Source organism: Calliphora vicina, chromosome 2 (assembly GCF_958450345.1).
Source record: "Calliphora vicina chromosome 2, idCalVici1.1, whole genome shotgun sequence".
Classification (NCBI taxonomy): domain Eukaryota; kingdom Metazoa; phylum Arthropoda; class Insecta; order Diptera; family Calliphoridae; genus Calliphora; species Calliphora vicina.
The window spans coordinates 69,959,800-69,987,233 of NC_088781.1; the positions used below are offsets into that span (position 1 = coordinate 69,959,800).

The window sequence follows — 27,434 nt, forward strand, 5'->3', positions numbered from 1 at the left end:
ACAACATTTTTTCCAGTTAGTATAATTCTCTCCTCGATCAAAAAAATTAAAATTTGACCCACTGTAAAAAAACGTCAGACTAAGTTAAGTAATATAAGTTAGTTCTACAAAAAATATCTACTCAGAATTATAGGGTCGCTATTCTGTTCCAAAAATGCTCTTGGACAGTGTTATGTTAGAATATTTTTAGAATATTTTGTAACTTAGATTTTTTATTTAGATTAATTTTTAAAAATAATAAATTATTAAAAAATATGTTGTGGGTACTTTTTTGTTGTTAATTTATTATTTAATTTAATAATACACCAAAATTGTACTGAGTTTGGTAGAAATATATGTATGTATGTAAATAAATTTAGTTTTCACCCAGTAAGCACCAAAGCCCCAAAAATTCAAGCACTTGAACATTTTGTTGGAATTCGACTTGAATGCAAATGTAATTATACTTTAAACATGAAAAATATTTGAAAATTTATTTATTTTTCAAACAAAAAACATGTGGCTTGATTTTATGTTTCCGTTTTTACTGGAGAATGCTATTGAAATAAAGTGTAATACAACTGTAATTCAATTGCTTGACTATAATTCAAGGCTTGAATTACACTTGCTTTCAACTTGAATTCCAGTAAAAATGCTTATTGGGCAGAGTTAAAAAATTATATTATTTATTCCAAAGTGTCTTGCCACTTTAAATGGAATTCCTTTTCAAATACCATTCGATCGTACAGGCGAATTTCGGATATACGCGCCAATATATCTAGGTGTAACTCCCGTATGGCTAAGTGGAAATTTTGTTTGGCAATATTTTGTTTCTCCGTAGAAAGTTTATTCAATGGCCGTCGAAATGCGGTCAGTATTCTCTCCAAGTGATATTCGACACTGGGACAACGACCGATACACACCAATAGATTTTTTTCGTTGCGAATGTTGCCTGGAAAACGTCGACGCATATCGAATGGTGCCTTCCCACTAAGTAGAGCACGAACTTCTCTAACGATATTGGCATGTGATTGTACATCGGACACACTGATGGCCTTGAATTCATATTTATCACAAAAATCCATTAAATCTCCAATACAACACCAGGGCTGTGAGGCCAATAAGGCATGATGACTATTCCAATTAGTGTACCGGCCGATGGGATCAAACAGAAAACTGCTTTCTCTTACATATCCAGGTGTTGGCAATATATCTGACTGCGGCTGTGGCGATGGCGTTTTAAAACTAGCTGATTCTCTTGGAGCACTTCTTCTAATTTCATCAACAGACTCTATATCAGGAGATGCTAACTGTTGTTGGTGATGTCGCTGCGTTGGCAGCAACAGTTGATGTGTATAGTGAAATTGGTGATCTTCATCTGGTTGTGAACTTTGCTCTCTAAATGCCACCGTTTTAGTAGTGCTGGTTCCAATCGATTTTCTATACTCCATTAGTTTTTTCTTGTAGTCGATTTTTGAAGCCATCTTCAATTTGTATTTAGTTGCTTGTTTTCGGAACTAGTAAATGACCGACCTCAAATATTTTCTGTACGAATATTCACCAGAATAGGAAATTCTTAAATAAACGTTAGTATTTTTTTATGCAATTCTCTTGAGGTTGATATCGTCGATGTAGATGCCGTGGATGTTGATTTTGAAAATGTACGATTAGAATGATTACAAATCAAAATATTTCGATCGTTTCAATTGATTTTTGTGCACGACTGACTGCCTGTTTGTTTTTCTCGTTTTTCTAATTTGTTTATTTTTATCAGTCGATCAGAGAATTTATTTTGGCGCTAATACAATTCTAAGCATTTATTGCAATACGTAGTTGGTACGAAATTGTCTCGGTACTGGTGCTATAAATACATGGTAAGCACATTAGGACTGCCCTGTTTGTAAGGATACAAACAAATTGTTGATGTTACCAACAATAAATAAAGTTTAATTTGTTGTAAAATACAATCATAGCCGAACATTTATGATGCACTTATTATGTGAAGACACTCTTAACATTTTGTACACACTACCTCTCGAAAATAACAGAAAACAATTATTTTTGTTCTTTTAGTTTATTGTTTTAATGTTAATTGCAATCGTCCAGATTTTAATTAAATAAAGGCCATTCGGCATTCCACTTTTTATTATCGAAGTATTGACTTTAAGCCAAACTTCAGGCTCACCTTTAAAAGCCTACCAACCATAGAGAATAGACATAGAGCGGAAACTCTCCTGTCAAAGACCTAATTTAGTTGTCAAAAACTTAAGTGGTGAGAATGTATTAGTAAAAAAAACTATGTGAAAACAAAAACAACACTCGTATGTGTAACTTTTTTGAGTAATTTTATTGTTTGAGTTTTTTTCGAATTTCCGCTCTATGTTATCTATGGCTAATATTATTTATTTATTTATTATAATTAAAATTACAATAAATCTAAAGTTAAAAAGCACTAGCAGCATAGGCTATCGGCTTGATTTGTACAACATAGGAGTTAATTCATATGTTAGTTTATGTGTAACTTTTTTGAGTAATTTTATTGTTAAGAAATTGTGAAAAAAATTTAGAATATTTATGTTTCCGTTTTAAAAATTGCCATAAAATAATAATTTGAATCCATTTATATCGAATTGAGCAAAATTAAAAAATAGTTTCCTATTTTCTTAGTAACAAAAGAGTGGCGTAAAAAATTAGATTTTGAATGTAAAGATATACTGAATTCAGAATAAAAATATTTATATGTAGATATTTAAAAATGGTATTAAAATATAAATTTTACCTATATCGCTTTTAACTCTTGGACCACCGTTTTGAAAATAAGGCTTTTATGTTCTCAAAAGATTTTTTTTTTTCAATTTTCATTTATTTATTGTATCATCATTATTTAATGAACTAACAATAAGTGGTACAAATCTTATATCTAATAATTATTATTTAATAAGTCCAGCCAGTGCCGGACGAAAAATTTTGCATTCATGGTTGTTTTGGTTAAATTGGCATTCTTCCTTCTAGATTAGGTCTGCTGTGTCCCTTCTTCTCAATCGAGTGTGGCCACGGTTATCTAATATGTTGTGGGCCAATGGGCTTGGGTGAATTTCAAGCTTTTTTAAATATTTTTCTGCATTCTTCGTGATCTCAGTTTTTACAAGGGGCACGTTTAGATCTTTGTGTATATTCGCATTTTTTTATACCAGGGGGCAACTGTGATCATTCTTAGAAACTTGTTTTGGCGTCTTTGGATCTTTTCTACATTTGACGCTGAGGCCGTGCCCCATAACTGTATGCCATAACACCATATCGGTTTTATGATCATGTTATAAAGTAGAAGTTTACAATCTAAACTAAGCGTAGAGTTTCTGCCAATAAGCCAATTAATTTGAATTGATTTCAATTTCATTTGAGTCAACTTTGCATCTATATGACTTTTCCATGTAAGGCGACGATCGAGATGTATTCCAAGGTATTTCACTTCCGATTGTTGAATTATTGTTTGGTTATTGATATGAATAAGGGGGGCATGATTCTCTACGCAATGTAAATGTTATGTGAGTACATTTTTGCTCGTTGACTTTAATTTTCCATTGTTTTAACCATTTTTCTATTTCAAATATGTGATTTTGTAAGTAACACGATGCTTCTTGAGGGTTTTCATGAATGCTTAGAATAGCAGTATCATCGGCAAATGTTGATGTATGAGTGCGAATGTTAGTTGGCATATCAGACGAATATATCAAATATAAAAAAGGTCCCAGGATACTGCCTTGGGGGAATCCAGCTTCAATGGGTTGTGCAGTACTTAAAAAGTTTCCCACTTAAACCTTAAATGTTCGACCAGTTAAATAGCTTTCCAACAGCTTATGTGTGTTTGACTCAATTGTATATTTTTGACTCAATTTGTATATTAAACCAGCATGCCATACCTTATCAAACGCTTGAGAGATGTCGATGAAGAGTGCGGAACAGTATTTTCTTCAAACGCTATCTCACCATATTTACAAGTCTATGGGTTTGTTCGATAGTACATACTGTGTTTTCATCTAAATCCAAATTGATGATTCGGAATACAATTGTTTTCAAAAGTGACGATTAATGTTTCATATCGCACACCCAGTTCAAAATTGACACAACTCAAAATTAATTTGTCGGGTTTTATAAACCCGAACAATGAATTTTACGCTTAAACTATGCACAATACACTTGTTTATCTATACAAAAGATATCAGTGTATTATGTTGTTGTTAACTGTGGCTACAAAAAACACTAATGTCTTTCATTATGTTTCAATTGGTATATATTTATTTTCGATTTCTGAAAATTTAAAATTTTGAGTTGTGTCACTTTTGAACTGGGTGTGCGATATATTCGCTGAACCTATAAATCCTCTATGAAATGTAAAATTTCCAAATTGCATACCTTTCATCAATATACAAGTAGCAAAACTTGGAGTGATAAATTGATATAAATGTAGTTTTCAAGCTAAAAGGTTAATGTGGTGGGACATTATGCGCAACCCCCAAATAGAATTTTATAAAAAAGAGATGGCCAAATGTAAAAAAAAATTTTGAAAACATTTAAGAAAGTATTATGGAAAATAGAAAAATATATTTGACATACGATTTCGATACAAACATTGCAAAGTTTTGAAATCTTTTGCAAAAAAATACAAAAACAAAAGAGAGAAATTATATTACTTTTAATAATAATGTGTTCAGAACGTTACAAACCATAATAATTGTAACTAAATTCAAATTTGTACTTGTTTATTTTAATCGATTTCTAACATTGTACTATTTTTTTAACTGACGGATTATAACGGATATAAATTAATCTTTGTCGTTTATTTTTAATTGGAAAATCATTCCAACTCTATTGCAGATAATTTTACCCAGACCTTTCGTATTTACAAGGTTTTTATTTTTAAGTTAAGTTTCTTAACGTTCTGCTCTTGGTGTGTTAATCCAAAGTCGATTGGAAGGAAAATGAGTATAGAATAAAATTGCCATTGCAACCAATTTTGAATCATTTTATTAACTATTAGTCTTGTTTCTTTGAGATTCTTTTCTCTAATTTATTGTTTATGTAATCTATTTTATTTTTAAACTTTAACTTGAAAATAAATTTATAGTATTCGATTAAACGATTCATTTTTATATAAAAAGTGCTAAGTTCATTTTATTTTGTAAAAATTTTAAAATTATTATCTCAGTAATAAAACTCCTTTATCAGATTTCGGAAATATTTAAAATCATGGATTTCTTTTCTAAAAAAGAACTTTTTACACTAAGCTAACGAACGAAATGATTAATAAAACTAAAATTTTAAGAACAAAACACACTAATGAAGTAAAATTTATTGAAAGAAGGTTTATTGAAAGAAGGTTGTCAATTTAACATTTGGTAAAATCATCCCTAAGTTTATAATGAATCATTAGTAAGATTTAGCTTAACGTCTAGAATTCTGCGGAATTTAATTTTAATTTAATTTATTATGAAAAAGTTTTTAAGTATACTAATCATCCTCTACTATTTAGAATCATTGTAATTCTTAAAAAGTTTTATCTAAAGAGGTTTATATTGTAAATCAGCAGTTTAGGTTTTAAATCAGACCAAATGTTTGATATAATGTGTAAACAATGAATATAAAAAATGCACCAAAACATGAGATTTATTAATTTTAGTCACAAATTTTAAAAACCGGTTAACCGAAAATCAACATTTTAAATTAACCGGTTCGCAAAAAACTGAGATTTTGAAGAAAACCCGGTTTTTCGGTTATCCGGTTTATAAACACTAATTATTAAGTCATTAATATAACCAATATGGATATCTAATGGTAGATATTTTAAAGTTCATTGCTATAAATGGTCAAAATCGGGAAAAATATCTTTTAAGCCGAATTTTTTTTTTTACCAAAAAAATTTTTTTTCATACATTTTTTTTCACTAATTAAAAAAAAATTTAAAAATGAAAATCAAAAAATCGGGAAAAATATTTTTTATGCCGAATTTTTTTACCAAAAAATTTTTTTTCACTAATAAAAAAAATTTAAAAAGTAAAAAAAATTAACAAAAAAATCGAAAAAAAAATCGAAAAAAATTGGAAAACTAAATTTTTCTTTTTAAATGTTCAAAAACATTTTTTTTTTAAATATTTTTAAATATTATTTACCTAAAAATATTTAAAATTTTTATTTTAAAAAATAATTTGGTGCAGGGTATATAAGGTTCGGCACAGCCGAATATAGGTTTCTTACTTGTTTATTATCAATTAATATTCCTCGATTATTCAATGACAACCCAGTACATGTGTACGCTATTAATAATTAATAAAAATAATTTTTTTCCTCTTTCTTCGAAAAATTAACTTAAATTATTTTTTAATATTAATACAAAAAATTAAAAATACATAGAAACAAAATTTCATATCTGGAATGAATTTCTATATAATTTAACATTGAAATTTATTTCCAAAACTTTTTAATTGTGAGTATGAATTTGTTCATACATATTTGGGGGAGTCAAACGGTCTCCTATTAGGTCGTATTGTCATAATGTCCTAAACTATTTTTCTAGTTTAAACAAATTTTTGTTTGGTTTCAAACAAATAAGTTATAAAATAATAATACTTTTTGAACTATGTTTACACAGAAAAAAGAAATTCATAATTGGAATGAATTTTGTAATAAATATTATTAATCGAACTTGACTTTTTTTTCCCAAACATATTTCATTCAAAATAAGAACATGTTCATAAATATTATAAAATTTTACATGACGGAAATTTTTGCTTTTTTTACTTAATTTTTTTAATAAATTGCATTGTAATTGTATTATATAATGAATTAGTGCAAGAATATTTGCATAATAGCCATATATTGGCCAATATTTTAAGATAAAAAGGAGAATATCTGAAACTTAAAAATTATCATTAAACATAATAAAACATTCATAAATATAAAAGCATTTCATCCTCTTAGCTGAAAATCATAAAAAAACTAAAAATTTTCCATGAATAATTTCAAACATTTTTGAACAACATAAAAATAAAAATGAAATTGAAATTATATTTTTCAAGCCTTCTAGATTTTATTTCAAAACATAAAATATTAAAAAAAATCATACTATTTAAGAAATTATTTATAAATGTTATGAATTGAAATCATGAATTCGAATCATAATATTTATGTTGAAACTTTTTTCTGTGTATGTAGATTTGTTTTAAATTTAAAAATGATGAAGAAATTTGTAAAATTAATGTATTTTTTTTATAATTATTATGAATGGAAATCAATGAAAGGCAGTTGTGTATAAAATAAAAATATTCAGCCTAATTTATTCGATCCTTTATTATTAATTTCTATACTAATTTATTGAGCATGAGATCAGATTTACAAAGTACATTATTTACAAATGTACAATACAATAAAAGTAATGTGGGGAATGCTTACATACCTTTTGTGGCCATCCTATTATAAAAATATCTTAAACTATTTTTATTCTTAAATTTTATTTTTAATCGAATGTTTTAGTTACTGTACAAAGTGTAATTAATTTATACATACCGCAGGTACTTAATTTCTGTTTAGAAATCATTTTCTGATTCATTAAAATTCATGAGTTTAAAAGTATTTAGATTTGTCAAGGGGTTTTGACTAGATCGATATCATCACGTTCCATTCGATTAAAAGGATATTAAACAGTTAAAAACATTTAAAAAACACTAAGTGAAGGCGCGGATCCAGCTAAAGATTTTGGGAGGGGAAATTTTAATTGTTTGTTTTAAATTTTTTGTTGTAAAAACTGTTAAACTTTTTATATTAAAACGATTTATACTTAATAGAGGTCTGAAACATAATTTTGTATTTGAGGAAAAATTGCAGAAAATACAAAATTATGTTTTTTAAGATATGCGATACGAATCTTAGTAATAGAAATAAAATTATTATCGTAAGATGATATTGGAAAAGGGAATCGATCTAATTACATATCAGAAGATTAGTCAAACATTAATCGAGCGGAAAACATTCGAGAACGATATTGTCTAGTTTGGCGACAGTAAGTATTTTACAATTTGTTTTTATTATTATATACATGAATAAAAAATCCCAATCACGGTAATACAAAAAATTGTAATTTATATACTATTTTTAAATAAATAGATCTGCAAAAGCAGCATGTTGGAGCAGAGAAAAAATTACATCTGTAAATTAAATCTATATTAGGAACGACTTTCTACATTCATTTTCAAATCGATTTTCAGTTAATCGAAAAAAAAAAATCATATAAACAAAATGTAGACAATGAGATCAATGTGCTCTAAGTAGTAAAATTTTTAAACACATGCAATTCTTTTGTTTCCTATCCGATTTCAAAGATTTTTATCTTTTATAATTTCCGAGTTATAGGCATTTAAAAATTGAAATTTTAAAAATTTGGTCATACCTTGGCCCGCTCTTTTAAAAATATTGGGCGTAATTTTTCGCCGAATGGACTCGAATTTTTTTTGTTAGTTAGACAAATAAATTAGTAATAATATACAAATGATTTGAGGTCAATATCTATTATGGATCCAAAAATTAACGATTTTCAATTTATTAAAAAAATAGTAGATTTTTGCTGTTTTTTGGGCGAAAAGGTGACTTAACTCTTTTCTTTATTAAAAAAAACTTTCTTTAAGAACATATAATAATTTTGCGTGATTGCCTTTTACCTTTTGATAAGTTTTTTTATGAAGTAGATTCGAAAAATGTTTTTTCAAATTCAATTAAAAAATTTACTTTATGTGTTTATCGAATTTGGTCAAAATCATAAGAATTTGTTTTAAAATGCTTTTAAAACTATTAAGTGATGTTCAGTTATATCAATAGATAATATCTGTGGACTTTTGACAAAAGAACTGAAGTGTAATTTTAAAATTTTTCTGGAGTGCGCAAAAACTGTTGAATTGATCGATATTTATTTTATTATTTGTCCTTTATATTGAAAGAATAAAATAAATAATCGAGACTTCTGTGCTAATTTCCTAGAATGACATACAAATATTTTGACACACAGACCAACAGATGGTAGTGTAGGGTAACAACAGTTTTTTTTATTTTAAATATACTATGTATGTACATATTATAAATAGGAAGCTCATTTATTTTGTTCATTGTAAGTGAATGACCAATGACAGTTTTTTTATATACATATACATATAATTTTAACAAAATAAATATTCCGAAAAAGAACTCCAAAGAAACTACTTTAACAACGTTGTGAGTACCTTTTCAGAAATTAAATTTATATAATAATGTCTTCAGAAACTGTAATTAGCAGTAATTTTCAAAATGTTAATAAATATGTAGATATGTTAATAGATAAGTACATTAGGGATATAGCTCATTTTGGCGAAATTTTTGGCATACCAGCACGTAATGGCCAATGTTGTATAAGTAATGAAAATAATTTTTATAGGTAATTTGGAATACATATGGACAATTCCATGACATCGTACGTGACATTTGCACACCTATAGAGTGGAATATATTTTGCAAAAATAAAAGTATCTAAAAAATAATTTGGTCTTTATATTCCATTCAGAGGGTACTTTATTTTTAAAAAATAATAAGTTCTTACGAAACGTTGTTGTCCAAAATATCGAGCGAAATATGGATATATCGTACGTGATGGAAGTATTTTCGAAAATTTGCGAATCGTGAGAGTCGTTATGTTTTCTTTTAATTTCTTAGACTAAGGACCATTATTACAACTTGCCTTTAAGTTAGAAATAGTAAAAGTTAACTTTAAGGGTACCTTTTTCTATTGCTTAAAGTTAACATTTACTATTTCAAACATGAAGGCAAGTTGTAATAATGACCCTAAACCAAATATTTTTCCTTTACAAGCCGTCATATTTAAATAAAAACAATCTCTAGATGATTTTATAATAAATAAAATTTAATTTCGTACGTGGCAGATTTTTCTATTATAGTAAAAGAATATATATTCTCTAAGTATATGAATACAAAAACTAAAAAATTAAATAGAAAATATACATATATTCGGTTTTAATAAACAATTTGACAATAGCAAACAAAAGCAATCAGAGTCATACTACATGCTTATTAGGAGCATTAGGTTTTCGCCGCAATCATAGCCCAAAACATACCAATTAAATTAGAAAATTAAATATATTCTGTTTAAACTATTATTGTTGGCCTTAAAATGTTGTAATAAGCTCTAAATACTTTCACATAGTAACATTTTAGTGATTTCTCCTATTCAAATCATCTTGAAAAATAATTTCAAGGCTTTTTGTTTTTTCAGTTGTGGTTGTCATTCTCGTGGAAATGCCCATATGTAAAATTGGAGATTTACATAAAGGATGTATGTCATGCATCACATTTATAGTAAGTCATTGGCTATACGATTTAACACTCTAACCCGCAAACTTTAAATAGCTAAAAAAAAGTTGTCGAATAATTTTTTATAAACTCAGAATAGCCATCAGAAACTAATTTGCAAATTACGTTTAGGCACCAGGTGTAAAATGTGAAGAGTGCCTAAGGGCATTGTTGGAGGTTTAGGTCTAAAAAACAATTATGATACGATTTTATTAAAAAACTAATGAAAAAGAACCAATAACGAAAATTTTTAAAAGATCTGGCGACTAAAAGTTAGTAAAACTTTGATTTAAAAAAAAACATGACACACAAATTTTCACGTGCAAAAATTACTCACAAAACAGCTGATAGAACAAAAACTAAAAGTCAGAATGCATTTCGACTAGGGTTTTTATCCCGGGAATTCCCGGTACAAATTTCCCGGGAATTTTGGCAATTTTTCACTACCCGATTCCAGGGATTTTTAGTCGAGAAATACACAGAAAGCAAATTAGAAATCATTTTATTTCACCAAAAAACTTTGAAAAGTTTTTTGCTTATATCTTGGCAATAATAGACCGCTTATTATTATTATTATTTATCTGGGGTTTTTCGTATGAAAATTTAAAAAGAGATTTCATTATTTATAGAATTTATTTCTTATTGAATCATTCTAATTTCTTTAAATTACTTCTTCAAATCCATAACAAAATAACTTCAAAAATTTATTAAAAATGTTTAAGACAATTTTTGTTAATTAATTTTGGAAATGATTTGATTTAACAAAAATTTAATCACTCAAAGTTTTAATAAATTCTGTTATTACTTTACTTTAAAATTAATTAATGTTGTTACTTTAAAATTAATTCAGTTTAAACAAAGGCTTTGGAATGCATCTAAAAAATTAAATATTAGGAAGGGATTTATGGAATGAAAGGCTAACATTTTTTAATTACGGATTAAGATTTTAGTGAATTAAGCTCAAATTTTATTAATTAATTCGAAGATTTGATATATAATAATTACAACACTAAGTTTTTATATGAAATTTGGCTATAATATTCCTAATTTACAGTATCATTATATATTTCGGGAATAGCCGGGTACACGGGAATGTAGAAAAAAAATTCCCAAATCCCGGGAATCAAAAAAGGTCGGGAAATTAAAAACCCTAATTTCGACCTTCGCGGGAAATGTTAACTAAAGTCACAGTTAAATTAAAAAAAATTATACATAGTTACTTTTTGAGATAATTGATGTTTTGTAATGCGTGCATTGAGGCACTCTTTGCGGGTAGAGGGTTAATTATGAATTCACATACAATTGAATTCACAATATTTCATTAAAATCGGCCCAAAAATATATAACATTTCGCTATATTTTCATTAGAAATACCAAATATTGAAAAATATTACCTTCACGATTTAAAGGTTAACGTTTTCCGATTTTAGTAAAACTTTCGGACCATATTTAAAATTACCAGGACTATAATATTATGAATAGGTTTTACTTAAAATTTGTAACAGTGGGGCTCATTTTCCTAAATTTCTTGTTCAAGTGCCGGTAGACACGATTAGTGTTTATAAACCGGTTAACCGAAAAACCGGTTTTTCATCGAAATCTCGGTTTTTTGCGAACCGGTTAATTTGAAATGTTGATTTTCGGTTAACCGGTTTATCCGGTTTTTATCACTCCGTTAACCGGTTTTTAAAATTTATGTCTAAACTTAAGAAATCTCATGGTTTTGTGCATTTTTTATATTCATTGTACACACATTATTGGTCTGATTTGAAACCTAAACTAATGACTTAAAATACAAACCTATTTAGAGCCATTATTACAACTTGCCGTTATAGTTAAAGGTAACTCTAAGCAATAGTAAAGGTACCCTTAAAGGTCACTTTAACTATAACGGCAAGTTGTAATAATGACCCTTAGATTGATATTTTTAAGAATTTCAATGATTCTAAATAGTAGAGGACGATGGGTTTACTTAAAAACTTTTTCAGAATAAATTGCACATAATGAAACTATTAAAAATTAAATTCCGCATAATTCTAGAAGGTTATCTAAATCTTCGTTAGCTTAGTGTACAAAATCCTTTTCAGAAATATTACAGGAGAGACAAAAAACGTTCTAAAATCCATGATTTGAAATATTTATGAGATCTGATAATGGAGTTTTATTACTTACATATTTGGTATGATTTATAATGACAAATAAACAGTAAGAAGAAGTGCGTTTGCATATTATAGGTCCTTTTTTGGGACTTGTAACATTTTCTGTTTCATATCAGAAAGTCGAGGTGATAATAAATTTCAAAATTATCAAATATTTAATTAAAAAATTGATTTATATTTTTTGGTTGAAATTTAATGAAAAAAATCAATAATTATATTAGTATTATATAGTTAGTAACAAATTTATACTCAATTCCATTTGACTGAGATAATAATTTTGAAATTTTTACAAAACAAAATGGACTTAGCACTTTTGTATATTCATAGTTATTTATATTAACCATTCCTGACAACTAAAAACTACAAATTTTAAAGCTGTGTATACTTTATAGGATATTTTATGTTTTTACACATATATGACGGTTAACCGGTTTAACCGGTTTTTACGATGTCGGTTAACCGAAAAACCGGTTTTTTAAAAAAAGCCAATTTTCAGTTAACCGACAAACCGGTTTTTTATAAACACTAGACACGATAATGGCCTGGCAAATTCGTAATAAAATTTTTTTAACCAAATGTTGTCATTTATATCTCATTACAACAATAATTACGTACACATTTCGATTCTTTTGCATTCAATTGCAAAAGTATTTATTTAGTAGCAACATTTTTACAAAAACTGAAAAATTGTAATTTTTTTCCGAATTTTGGCGATTATACAGTTTTTGGATTATTTGGACCCAAAGGAGATACAGGGTTAATTAAAAAAAAAAATGTTTAGTTTAATATTCATTAATATAAATAAATCTACATATTTCTAGAAAACAATGCAGAAAGTTAACAAGTTTCACCTATTTATTCCATATAAATAGTAAAATTTTGTATATATCTGAACTTTGACCTCGATGCGAGTCCAGAAATCGTTGTCCAATTTGGCTCAAATTAAACTTAACTTTAAGGCCTAGTTTCACAATATTCCACCCGGCACTCTTCAAAATTTGAACCAAACATTTTTCCATACAACTGATTGTCTCTCTAATATACATATGGGTGAATTCCAAAATGTATGTATGCAATGCAACCATAAAAAGTCGAGCGATTCTTAACGCAACCGTGTAAACTTTGGTAATGTTTCATATCGCAAAATGTATGAAAAAGTAAAAACAGGCAGTATAAGTTTTTTTTTTTAATTTTAACTACGCGTTTGCAGGCTTTGCCTTGATAAAGATATGACTGCATTGCATACATACGTAAGCAAATAAAAGCTTACGTTTTCCATAACAAAACCCTCAAGGCTTTTTTTCAGTTCAGCGATAGATTTTTTTTACACGCATTTGAAGTTAGTGATTTTGGAACGCTGACTAACAAGAAAAAATCATTAAAAATTTGATAAAACAATGAATATTTATTTTTATTATCCCAGAAAGTTGTGGTATCTTACTATTTTTGGGGTCGGGGAATCCATTTTTTAAATTTATTTTTACCTAAAACTCACGCTGCACAGTGGTGTAGAAAAAAATGAGGGAAATAAATCTGTAACTTCTAAACGGTAGGTCCGATTTTAATGAAATTTGACATGCAAAAAGAGGAAGTGTTTTCGAGTTAAAGTTTTGAATTAGGACCTCATGGGCCAACCAAGGGCGCGGGCACGGGTTCCCAAAATAGGACATCTCGGGTATGTTAAATATTTAATACAATACTATTTCTTCTTTTGCTCACTGATTTAAAAATAAATACATATATAGAATTTCCTCGTCAAGCACTATAGAAAACTATGTCTTAGCTATCAATTAACTATAGCTTAGGAGATATGCGCATTTGAAAATTAAATTTTAAAAATGTTTACCCTAATCCATTTTTTTGATAACAACGGGTCCAAATATTTCTCGATTTTCGCTATTTTTCTTTTATTGAACTAAAAACAAATTACTGACTACAAAGTTATATGCATTTGAATTTAAAAAATTAAAAAAATTTAATTTTTCGCTAGTTTTTTGGAAAAAAAAGTACTTTTTATCTTTTTAATTTATCTAAAAAAATTCTTAGAAGATGTATAAAAGATTTATACTTTTTGAAAAGCTAACTTTACATCAAATATCTTAAATGAACAAAAATTGAGAATATTCTATAAAAAGGGAACCAGGTCCATCCAAAATAAGAAAATTTTTTATATAAAATTCAAATTTATGGCAAAAATTCTCAAATCGCATAGTAGGTATTAAAATATAGTAATCCATTTTAGATGGCCCAATATGTTCTCAAAATTTCAAAAATTCTCAATTTTTTTTCATTTAGGATATTTGATGTAAAGTTAGCTAAAAGTATAAATTTTTTATACATCTTCTAAGAAATTTTTTAGATGAATTAAAAAGATAAAAAGTACTTTTTTTCCAAAAAACTAGCGAAAAATTACCTTTTCCTTATTTTTCAAATTCAAATAACTTTGTAGTCAGTAATGATTTTTAAACAATTATTTTATTTGACATATACGTTTGTTTTTAGTCCAATAAAACAAAAATAGCGAAAATCAGGAAATATTTGGACCAGCTGTTTTAAAAAAACTGGAGTAGGGTGGGTAAAAATGTTGAAAATTTAATTTTCAAATGCGAACCCGGTGCGCTTCGCTACCCCTGTCGTAGTAAAATAAAAAAATGTGAAAGGATTTTATAAAAAAAATAAATTAATATAATTAATACCGGAAATTCTTGAGTAGTGAAAAGGAGGCAATGTTGTTAGCTCTTCAAGTTTCTCCAAAAAAATTTTCTTATTAAGAAAAATGAGAAGTGAAAAGGAGGTAATACATTAAAAAATTAAAATTTCCCAGTTTTACCAGGAATTTATGAATTATTACCTTAAATATTAAAAAAAATTAAATCAGACGATTTTTTTATTACCTACTAAAAAAACCTAAAAATAAAAGAACATTTTTTGACGCCTCGAAAATAATTTTTATTCCTCATGCTGAAAGCTATCGAAAAACGGATGGCACAATATCGAAAAATTTTTGTCCATACAAATCGGCCCACCAAAATGTATATGGTTATTCCAAAATGTTTTTGCTAATTTAATATTGTTAAAATTCAAATGGTGTACAATCATTTATTAAATGCTCATATTATTTTACAGTCCTTGGACATATTCGACATTTTGGTGAAAAATTAGCAATGTAAAATTTTGGCCCCCCCTAACTGAGAGTTCTTGATCGATCTTGTTGAAAAATTGTGTCTGTAGTTTTTAGGTTCTTCAGATTCAGTGTAATTTATTATTTCCAAAAATATTTATTTAATTAGTGAAGTTTTTGGTACAGAAATTGATTAAAAATTTTAGAAAAACAAATAATTATAAAGAAATATCAATTCCACTTTGTGAACTGAAAGTGGTTTCATTCCGAAAGAAATTTTCCTTTTGAACTCATTTTGTTACTGCATTTCTTCATATTCATTCATACAATGAATTCAAGTTATGAAAATTGTATATTTCAATGGAAAAATTATTAAGGGTCCTCAGGTAAACGCTTAAATGGCTCTCGTAAATGAAGTGTCAAACATTTTATGGAAATTCATTTGCACAACTCCGATAAGTTTGCGCTACAATTTACACTTTTATTTATAAGAAACTAGTTGACCGCACCGGCTTCGCCCGGTAGCATTTACTAATGTTAGTTCGTCAAGTTTCTCCAACCCTGCCTGTTATTATTAATTTGCAAATAAAATATCTAAATTTGTACTGCATACTTTAGGGGCTTTTTTTATTACAGTTGACTGGACTCAGCTGTAATTTTTTATTTTTTTTTCATTACAAACCATCTCCTGAAAATTACGAATCGAATAAAAAAAATTAGCCAAATCGCTCCAGCCGTTCTCACGTGATGGCATTACATACATGGACCATTTCATTTTTATATAGTACATATATAGAAGATAGATAAGAAGATAAAAATCAAATAAAATATAAATATTTTGTAAGTGTGAAAATTGTGTGACTTTGCATGAGAATGGCAATTCAATTGGATTGAATGGCATTGTGTATGGAATCCAGCTAGAGCATTAGCAGAATCTTCCAAACTATGTTTACCATTTACATAAATTTCATTAGAAATTTTTATAATTTAAATTTATAAATAAAATTTTTTATGGAAATTTTGTTTTATAAACCATTTATAAATTTAAAAATTGATTATGAATAAGCGGGTTTTTTTGTTTGAAAGATATGAGGTTTGCGTTTAAAACAGAAGAAGATTCGTAAAAATCGCTTAAAAATTACTGAGTTACTGCAGTTTAAAATTTTGAACTTAGGAGGGGGAATGTATAAAGTTACCTTGTTGGGCTCCTACAAGACGATTGGTCGGTCAGTGCTCTCCTTCATATCGGGAAGGTACAAAGCTGTGTTTCTGGAATATAGGATACAAAAAAGTACCAAAACTCATACATCGAGACAGGTGCCTACGTACAAAATTTCAAACATACAAATTTTCAGAAGTTCAAAATTGGGAAAAAAATGTTGTGTGGGAAAATTCGAAGAATATACCTAATGCAGTGTTTAGGTATCTAAAACCATCTTCACAAAATTACTTTTCTAATGAAACCGGTTGGATGTTTTCAGAGTATATAACGGGCATAGGTAGAAACATTTTTTGTTAAATATTAAAATCTAGCGGATACTCGGCGTTCGCTAATACGCATTTTGTTTATTTGTTGAAAAAAAAAAATTGTTCTTTTTACCTTCCATGCAAATAAATCACTTTCCTTTAACTTGAAAATTTTTGTGACAATGAAGGTCGAACAAAGTCATATTCGTAATCAGCAATCACGGATGGGTTTGGAGAAAAAACCTTCCAAAATGTCAAATCGCGTATTGTTAATGATTTTTTTATTTAAATTTAACACTTTTATCGTATTTTCATTGTTAATCACTCAGTTTTTATTAAAGTAAAAATATACTTGTCTGAGTTAAAAATTAAATATGTCGTATTTCGAATTCGACAATCAAAATCAAAAATATTTATATATTATATATATTTATTTATTCTTTATTATACAAAAATTAAAAACATAAAAAATATTTTTGTAAGAAAAAATACCAAAACGTTCAAAGTACTTACATATATGTATGTACGTTCAAATTTCCAAAAAATTTCAAAATCTATTTGAATTTTTTTTAAAAGGACAACAATTCCATTTAAATATAATTTCTGAGATATGGGATACAAAAAAGTACCGACTACTTTTTGCATAAATTCAGATTAATTTGGATTTTTGTTGCTAGCTTTAGTTCCGGAGATGCTGATTTTACCCGGTTAGTGGATCTACACATCGTGTGAGGTACCTACATAAAAAATTCCAAGACATACAAATTTTCAAAAAGTTTAAAATTGGGGAAAATGTTTGTGTGGGAAAATTCGCAAATCGTTTCAAAAACCAAATGTAGTATTTTGTTCCTAAAACCATCTTCAGAAAATTTAATTTTCAATGAAACCGGTTTGGAGCTAATCGGTTGGATGGTTTCAGAGTATATAACGGACATAGGTAGAAACATTGTCTTCCGATCGGGATTTGCACCAAGGTTAGTTCTATTGGATAGTAATTCAGAAACAATTTTTCAACAAGTTCGATCGAGAACTCTCTGAGTTCCATTTTGGAAAAAAAGTTTGACTTTCAAAAAAAAAAAAGTAAAAAATTTTAAGTCTTGAGTTGTTGGTGCAAATTTCATCCCCATCGGAAGACAACGATTTCGAAAGTTGGTTCACTTGACATGAAATCCCCTATACATAGATTTCAAGCAAGATCGAGCTAAAACTACATATTTCTTTAATTGGTTTTTACATGATGTATATGTCCTTCTTATAATGTTGAATATTAAATGCAAGTTATAAAATTACTGTTAAAAAATATATCTAATTTGTTTATTTAAAATATATTGTAAAAATTTTACATTCATTTTGATTGGTACAATTACAAAAATTAATAATACATATAATAATAAAAAAAATACAAATAAATTAGCGTTCATATGTACAGTGTACATACATACATATGTAAGTATGTATGTATATCTTCGCATATGCATATACTTATGTAGTAGATATTTTAAGAAAAAAATGCATTTTAATCAAATAACTTTATTTTCAACGTATGTTTAGGTAGGTAGGTAGGTGGTATGTACTATATCGTATGTGTGTAAAAATAATCAAAGCACTCCATTAAAAAAGGCACACGTTTCATTAAAGGTCTCTCCGTATTAGGTTTAATTTAATTTAAAAATTATTTATGTTTCTTTAATTGAAGCATTTTGAAGGTTGAACAATACATTATTAGAAGAAATAATTATGCAAATGTATGGATGTACATAGTATGTAAGTATATAAATAAGTACGAGTATGTATGTATGTGGATGGCACCATTTCTTTGTATACAATTTTCCAATGAGACGTACAATCGCAATATTTGCATGGAAATCACAAAATGTACTAGTCAATGTCCCCATGGATGATTGTCTATTTTAATAGTTTCTTACTTTTCTATATATATGTATGTACTTCTTATTTATTATGTATGTAAATAAACTACATACATTTATAATTTAAGTACTCCTAATTAAATAGTGTGCTTTACAAATAAACAAAATAACATTCAATACATGCATTATACATTAGAGTGACCCGATGGACAGCTGTAGGAATACAACTCAAGCGATGTACATTGTATATATGTTGATGAAATTACAGGAAAAATTAAAATTTTTATCAAGTCTTCACTAAAACTTCTTCAAACAAATTGTTTCAAACGACTTTATTGCTTCACAGGGAAACAAGTTTTGGTTGGCCTCTAATGTTTCGTAATCTTTAATTCGTTATGCTGTAATTTTGGCATTCCCAACAGTTTATTTCCATCAGAATGCACTAAGACGTCATGATTTTCAGTCATTAGTAGAGAACTAAAGATATGGGCGGTTACTGGGTAACTCAATCCGAAAACGAAAATGTTCGAAATTGTGTGCAAAATACATTGTAATTCGAAATGATTTCCTTTCGAACCGAATTAGGGAGTAACCTCCCCCCTGATAAAAAAGTTTGTTTGTTTTTTCAGTATCTTGTTATTCTAACATAGGGACACTCTAATGCACATTAGACATGCCCTTAAAAAATAGATTTCCTTTGAATGGGATTTTTTTTTCATTATTAGATTAAAATAAACTATTGTAATGTTTGGGATGTCTTAAAAAATGTCCTAAATTATATTTATTATAACATAATTGGGGTATTCACACGGTCTGCTATTAGTCATATTGTCCTAATATATTATAGTAGTTGTTGTGTTTTAATCCAAAAAAAGTATTATTTTATGACAAAACAATAAACATAGTTCAAATGAGGAGACGCAGAACAAATGGTACTTTTTCACTCATTTAAAATTTTTGGGAAATTGAGTTTTATTTACTATTTCGCACCCTTAAAAAACTGCATGAACCTGGAATTGGTAAATTTCATTAAAATCGGAGATGGTAAATCCGACTGCTGTCCGCTTTGACATGGATCTTCCCAATAGGAATATTTTTTAAGAAATCAAAAAAGTAAAATTTTTACTGGGGCATGTCTAATGCACATAGTACATACAGTCAACATACATATTAATGAATGTACATATGTGTGTATGTACATATATAGAATATATATATAATCGCATGTGAATTTGTGCATGTATTGTTGTATGAATATGTATCATTTAAATAATGTGATAAATAAAATGCTTTAATTTTCGTTGTTTATCATTGTTTTTGTTGTGTGATTTCGTTATCGATTTACATATATGTATATGTATGTGTATGTAAATATCTGTATTATTTACTATATATTATGTACTTAAGTATCTAAGTATGTATGTATGTATGCATGTATTATATTATATTAAATGTTTGTTGTATATAAGTATTAATATAAATAGTTAAATATTTAAATAATAATTAATAATGCACGTTTTAATAATGCACTTAATACTTTTTATCATAATTTCTTTACATAATTATTGAACCCACTGATTGATAGACGATCATCTTAAACTATATATCATATTAAATTAAACATACAATAATTAACAATCATTAAAATTAGTTTTCTTAAAAAAAAATACAAAGAAAAACAGCATAGATCAAAATTACATTAGAAGGCATGTAGTTTAACAGACAAATAATTGGAAAAACATTAAGATTTTTTTGAAAAATAAATTATACAAGAATGTAACAAAGAAAGCCCAGCTTTATATAAAAAGAAAAACTTATTAACTAGATTTTGCTTTTTTTTGGAAAATTGGCGTGTAAGTTTCATGAGTTTTAAACACAATAGTGGGCTGGTACTTCAAATATAATGTTTCCTGCTGCATGTCTGAAGTTAGGATTCTCCACACCGGTCGCTGCCTCAATAATAATTGTGCGCGATTTGCCACCCAAGCGACAGGCGATATTTGAAGACACATCGACTCTAAGCTCTCGATCACAAATACTAATAAGGACAAACACAAAAGCACAATTAATAAATAATATTCTTCAATGTGTTACAATAGTCATGTGTAAGTGGATGCAGCAAACTTACTCGTAATATTTTTTACAAATAACACCAATAGCTTCTCCAATACGATCCTCCTTAAGGGGTCCATGTTCACCCTGGAGTGCAAACACTAAATCATTGTTGGCGGGTGAATGGAAAACTATCAGCTGATCACGGCCCGTACTGATGCTAATCGAAGTCAACTATGGGAAAAATAATCAGACAATAAGTTAAAGTAACAATGCTGAGAAAAGAATATATATTTTGCCTACTTTAAATGAAATAGAGACAAAACAAATATTTATACAATTGGTCAATTCACAAGGTCTCTTATGTCATAATATTTCACAATGGTTTTTATTGCCTTTCAAGCAAAAAATGTCCTAAAATAATATTACTCTGTATGCTATGTTTATTGTGTTATCGTAACCAACCAGCAGAGACCTGCCCCGAATGCCTAAGAGTCGGTTAAGCCGAGTCGTGATATATTAGGACATTTTGACAATATGATTGATAAGAGACCTTGTGAATTGACCAATTATATCGTTGCACACATACATATTGAAGTCATATTCGTTGGAATATTGCAAAACATTTTCAGTTAAATTATTTCGCTGGCTTAACATGCAAAGGCTCTAAGTCCACTTTTTTAGAAATTGAGATTTTAATGCAGTAATGTACAATAAGTAAAAATACATTGATTACAAAGAAAAACAAGTAAGAGTGCTATATTCGGCTATGCCGAATCTTATATACCCTTCACCTTTGTTATACATATAAGCATCATTGCAAATAGCCAACAAATATTAAAAGTGCTTTCGAATTTCGTATGGCACCAAACGAAACCGAATGAACACAAATAAAATTTACTTGTTCGTAACTAGGAACGAATTTACCTTAAAAAAAATTTGTTTTATTAAATGCGCGTTAAGAAATGTATTGCTGCAGCTCTTAATTTTGCTCGAGGCATTGATATTTGACATACATAAATTTCAATAACATTAATTCATACTGGGTTAACGTAAATTATTATTTTTTTGTAAATTTATTAATATATGTACTTACATCCTGTATAAATATGGAGCGATTCATATTCTTGAACTTATGTTTAGCTCCATCCAATTTGTAAATTGCACTATCGGTAATGACGAATGCACGATCGGCTTGTTTATTGTGCTTGTTGAATTTCTTTGCAAACGATGAGAAAAGAACTGATTTGAAGCCATCGTGATTCTTCAAATTCTTTACATTCGTACTGTATGCCAAATAAGCGGAGTTATCTTGCGAATTGGCCAAATAGTCTCCCACCCACTTACGCTGTTGTCCCCAGTAGGGGCGTCGTCCTTTAATGGCTGTCGCAGCAATGATCTGAAGACGCAACTGTGGCCACTCCGATCGGGGGTACTTGCGCAGAATCATATAAGCTCTCCAATTGTCATAGATGCGATGAAGACCAGGCTCGGCACGTCTGCCAGCCAATGGAGGATGAGGCCATTGGATGCTGCGACCATAGTCTTTCATGTTCTTGGCGGGACGGAAACGAGTGGCCAAATCTTGGACATATGAACGTAATTTGTATGTCTTGTAGGCTCGCATTATCACCATTGCAGCCTTCATTTTCTTGTAGTTTTGACGTGCAATCCATCCACGTACTTGTTTCTGCAGCAAAATCACTATGTGCGGTATCATTTCGTTGCGTTGTTTTTCCAAAGAGAACAATGTTCGTGGTGACCGTATAAAGATCTTGGTGTGGCCATATTTAACATCTTGACCGAAACCCTTTTCTTCGATCAATACGCGTACGCCGTCACGATCACTACCGGCACGGAAGTTGGGCCATGTGTATTGGGAAATCATTTTGTAACGCAGCAAAAACTTATCATAACGCTGACGATGTACGAAGCCAGCACGTCTTACGCGTACATTTTCTAACAAACCTAAGTAACGAACTTGATGTTCAACGCGTTCCTCATCGAAAACGCTGGAACTCTTAATATCGTTTGGCTTAATACAGCGCACATAGAAGGGCTCTTTCTTCAACAAAGTGTTGACTAAATCGATCATCGATCTTTGGAAGAGTGTGCCGGCTGTTAAGGGCCGTTTGGTGGTCTTTTTAATGTCTTGTGCGCCCTCGGGCCACATTTCACTTATGTGCACATTGGAAGAATGATGCAGCAGACGTTTGAAATCCTGGTACAACGTATCCTTGTTCTTTTCAATAAAGCCATTAATATTGTAAATAACATCACCGGCATAATGAGTGATGCGGAAATCTTCGCGATGCTTGAGCTCTTTGTCCATGGGCTTCAATTGACGACTACTGTAGTGAGGATGACTGCTAAGACTTTTGTCCATGGCTCCGAGTAAAGTTTCATCTGTAACTTTGCCCACACTGAGACAAGCTTCATCCATAATAGCTATCATACCTTTATGGGGTTGTTCTACCAAATCACAAATTATCTGAAAGCGATTTAAAAAAAATTAATACAAATAAGTAGTTGAATAATTACGCATATTCAAATTGTTTTTAAGAAGATTTTAAATAGTGTAGTGCCATACCTTGTTATTAAAATATTCAATATTTTGCCAAGCAATGCCTTCACGTTGGTACTCTTCTTGTTCCTGTTTAAGAACCAATTCTGAAATTTATTAATTAAGTATTAATTGGTGGTTCCTCTGAAAAATGGCAGTATAGCTGAACATACCAATAAATAATTGTTGCAGCTTCTCGTTACAATAGTTAATACAGAATTGTTCAAAACTATTAGAATCGAATATCTCAAAACCGTAAATGTCAAGAACACCGATGACTGAATTAAAGCGAGCTTGAGTCTTGGAACCACGGAACAAAATAGCACGATTGATGCGTGTTATAATCCAAGTGAAGAGCCGATCATAAACAGCTTTGGCGAAGGCATCTTTACCGTACTCAGCCTGAGTAGCATTATGATCCTTTTGCATTACATTACCACCAGCTGCAATTACTCGTGTGGTCAAAGATGTTGACAGTTCATTCTCGGTAACTTGTAGTAATTGGGCTGCTGCCTGAAGATGTGACTTGTTACTGATTACCAAATCATCCTCAATCACTGCCATAATAAGACAAAAACACAAATATTTAAATTTAAACAATGCTCATTAGATTATCTTTGTTGTATGTACTCACTTTGAAATTCAATGTTTCCCAAGTGTAAAATGGCTGCCACAATGCGCCATATAGTTGAAATTTCCTCCGTTGAAAAACCGAGTGTTTTAAATGCGTTATTTGTGCCCTTATAATCAGACTTTTCCGTTAAAATGTCCATGCTACCCTGATTCATGTAATGATATTTGGATGGATCTTTAGCGAGATTGAATTGACGCAGTTCATTGTCGTTGGCACCACGCAGAAGCTGTATGTAAGATAAAGAATACGAAATTATTAAATAATTGAATGTGTTTATAAACCGGTTAACCGAAAAACCGGGTTTTCTTCGAAATTTCGGTTTTTTGCGAACCGGTTTATTTGAAATGTTGATTTCCGGTTAACCGGTTTTTAAAATTTGGGACAATTTAAAATCAATAAAACTCATGTTTTGATGAATTTTTTATAGTAATTGTATACACATTATATCCAACATTTGGTCTGATTTGAAACCAAAGTTGTACATATAATAATTTCAATGATTGTAAATAGTAGAGGACGATAGTTTACTTAAAAACATTATCAGAATCAATTGCACATAATGAAACTATTAAAATAAATTTCAATAAATTTGACTTAATTATTTCGTTTTTCATTTCAATTTCATTTCATTTCGTTAGCTTAGAGTACAAAAGTGCTAAATTCCTTTTCAGAAATATTACTGGAGAGACGAACAAATTTCTAAAATCCTTGATTTTAAATATTTTTGAAGTTCTATTACTTATTTAGTATGATTTATAATGACAAATAATTATATGTCCTTTTTGAGACTTGAAACATTTTCTGTTTCACATCGACGTGATAATATATTTCAAAATTATCAAATATTTAATTAAAAAATTTAAGATTTAAACTATTTGGTTGAAGTTTAATGAATAAACCGATAATTAAAACAAGTATTATATATTTAGTATTATTCCATTTGACATTTTTACAATATAAAATGGACTTAGCACTATTTCAATGTCGTTAAAGGTATTTATAGACGGCAATACTGAGTATTAACACTTTTCAAATTTAAAATATTATTGAAATTTCTTGTTTACACGATAGTATTACAAATAGTTTATTTCTTAGTTGATTGATATTTTTCTACTAACTTTATTTTTATTTTATATTTTCTTTACATTTTTGTTTGCCTTATTTGTTTTTATAAATACATACCCGATACATATGAAAAAAAAAAGTTTTTGAATTGTTTTAAACAAATTTTCAATACCGACCGTAAATCAAAAAAATCATTTGTATTTTTTGAAAATCTAATACAAATGTTGTTTAGACGATGAAATTGTATTATGATACTTGAGTTTTTGACAAATATTAATACTCAGTATTGCCGTCTATAAATACCTTAACCGGTTTTTTCGAAGTCGGTTAACCGAAAAACCGATTTTCTAAAAAAGGCCAATTTTCGGTTAAGCGTCAAACCGGTTTTTTGAAAAGTCGATTTTTTATAAACACTAATACCAACACCTCAGTATAAAAAATTGGCATAATTTGTGGTAAATAGTCCAGAATATGGAAATCATAAAAAATGTTTAGGAATTACAATGAGAATCAAACCAAATAGGATTTGATTTTAGACCTATCGTTTCTTGGTTTTTTTTTCGTCAAAAAATTCGACCCCCGTAATGTACATACTTTATTGTTATTTGTTCTTATATAATGTACTCATGCAAGTATTTTAAGCTTTTTGGTGTCGAATAAAAATTAATTGCTAAATAAAAAATGTTCTTTCAATTGTAAATTGTACGTTTCTTTCTTATAATTTTCGGGATTTTAGATTTCCCGACAATCCCGAAACCCCGGGTCGGGATTATTTACCAAATCCCGAACCCCAGGATTTTCAAAAACCAGTCCCGATTAGCATCTCTAGTTTCATCTGCAAGCTATAAAAAAGTGGAACCGTTATCGAAGATGTTAGGCAACTTTTGTTGGATCCATTACTTCCTAGTGATTCATCAGACTCTGAAGTCGACTAATTTAAATAAATTTTAAAAATCTCATAATAAAAATTCACAAAATTGTAACAAGTATTAGTTAGCTTAATTACTCTTTATTTCATTGTTTAATTATAACTAAATTATTTATAATAATGAAATAAAATCATTTCATAACTAATAATTGTTATTCGTTTTTAAAAATAAACTTATTAATAAAACTAAAAAAAGTTTAATTTTATATGAATATTTCAATCTATGCCGGCAATAGGGCAAATGTCCAAAATCTATAGATTTAAATAGTTACTTGCTATAAATAAAATTACTTATATAATTTAAATTTTTTGAAAGATATATTAAAATAATTTCTTACAATTGAAAATAGTATGGAATTTCTTCCGCTCATTCTACTGAAGTAGCAGTACCCATTTTGCATTACTTTATTAGATTACCTCCTTGCCTGCAATATTTCCATATAAATGAAATTAATTTGGCCAAGCGTTTAGAAGATACGATTTTAGTTCCACTAAATTAGGATTTTCTCCCACTGTGCTACGGTGGTTCGAAATTGTTTTTTTAAAATATCACCTATATTCGCGATAAAATTTCGAAAAAAGATGGAACAAATTTAAAAAAAAAATAAATAAACATAAATAACTCTTGACCTAAAAGTGATAATTTACATATTGTTACGAAATTGTACTTGAATTCAAATATAACGATTTTAACGGCTGATTTAAAAGTAGCATAATACTGTCAAATAACAGTGCTGTAATAGCAAACTGTAACATAACTGTGGGCATTATTAACATTGAATAAAAGCTTTCAGTTGACCATTGATCGTAAGTTGGCAACGCTATTTGCTGCGACCGTATATTCGAATTCGAATATTCAGTTAAAGAACATTGTAGAAAGTACACCACAGATGGCGTATGTATTAGAAACCTCTAGACAGTTAAAGAGAAATCTAGAGTGCAGATGGCAGTGTTATAAATAGTGGCAGAGGTTGCAGTCGTTAGTCAGTTTATCAGAGACGCTATTCGAATAGCTATACAATTTTCATACTATTAAACGGCTTTTATTTGCAATCAAAAGTATCCGGTTTATTTAAAGGAAATAAACCAGCGTTTTGAAAAGTTTAAAACGTAACAATATGTATATTAGAGTGACAGCCGATTTTTTTTTCTTAGATTTCAAAGAGTGCCGGGTGGAATATTGTGACACTAGGCCTAAATGTTAAGTGCTGAAAA

The 27,434-nt window shown here is 28.8% G+C and overlaps 2 protein-coding genes across 2 annotated transcripts in view; both read right to left on the reverse strand.

The window, feature by feature from the left end:
* Positions 1-330: 330 nt before the first annotated feature.
* Positions 331-1,688, reverse strand: LOC135952204 (uncharacterized). The gene has a single exon (XM_065502046.1). The coding sequence runs from the start codon at positions 1,461-1,463 to the stop codon at positions 666-668; it is 798 nt and encodes a 265-aa protein (XP_065358118.1). The 5' UTR covers positions 1,464-1,688; the 3' UTR covers positions 331-665.
* A 16,707-nt stretch (positions 1,689-18,395) lies between these two features.
* The window catches only part of Myo31DF (Unconventional myosin ID), a 64,862-nt gene continuing 55,823 nt past the window's right edge, over positions 18,396-27,434 (reverse strand). The window contains exons 5-10 of the mRNA XM_065499423.1: positions 24,227-24,452; positions 23,766-24,149; positions 23,620-23,699; positions 22,126-23,520; positions 21,106-21,263; positions 18,396-21,015 (exon numbers count right to left, since the gene is read on the reverse strand). Of these exons, the coding sequence (XP_065355495.1) occupies positions 20,847-21,015; positions 21,106-21,263; positions 22,126-23,520; positions 23,620-23,699; positions 23,766-24,149; positions 24,227-24,452 (2,412 nt within the window). The 3' untranslated portion in view covers positions 18,396-20,846. The remainder of the gene's footprint in view (positions 21,016-21,105; positions 21,264-22,125; positions 23,521-23,619; positions 23,700-23,765; positions 24,150-24,226; positions 24,453-27,434) is intronic.

Coding starts and splice junctions, on each gene's coding strand:
- LOC135952204 (XM_065502046.1), bottom strand. CDS start 1,463: ATGGCTTCAAAAATCGACTACAAGAAAAAACTAATGGAGTATAGAAAA.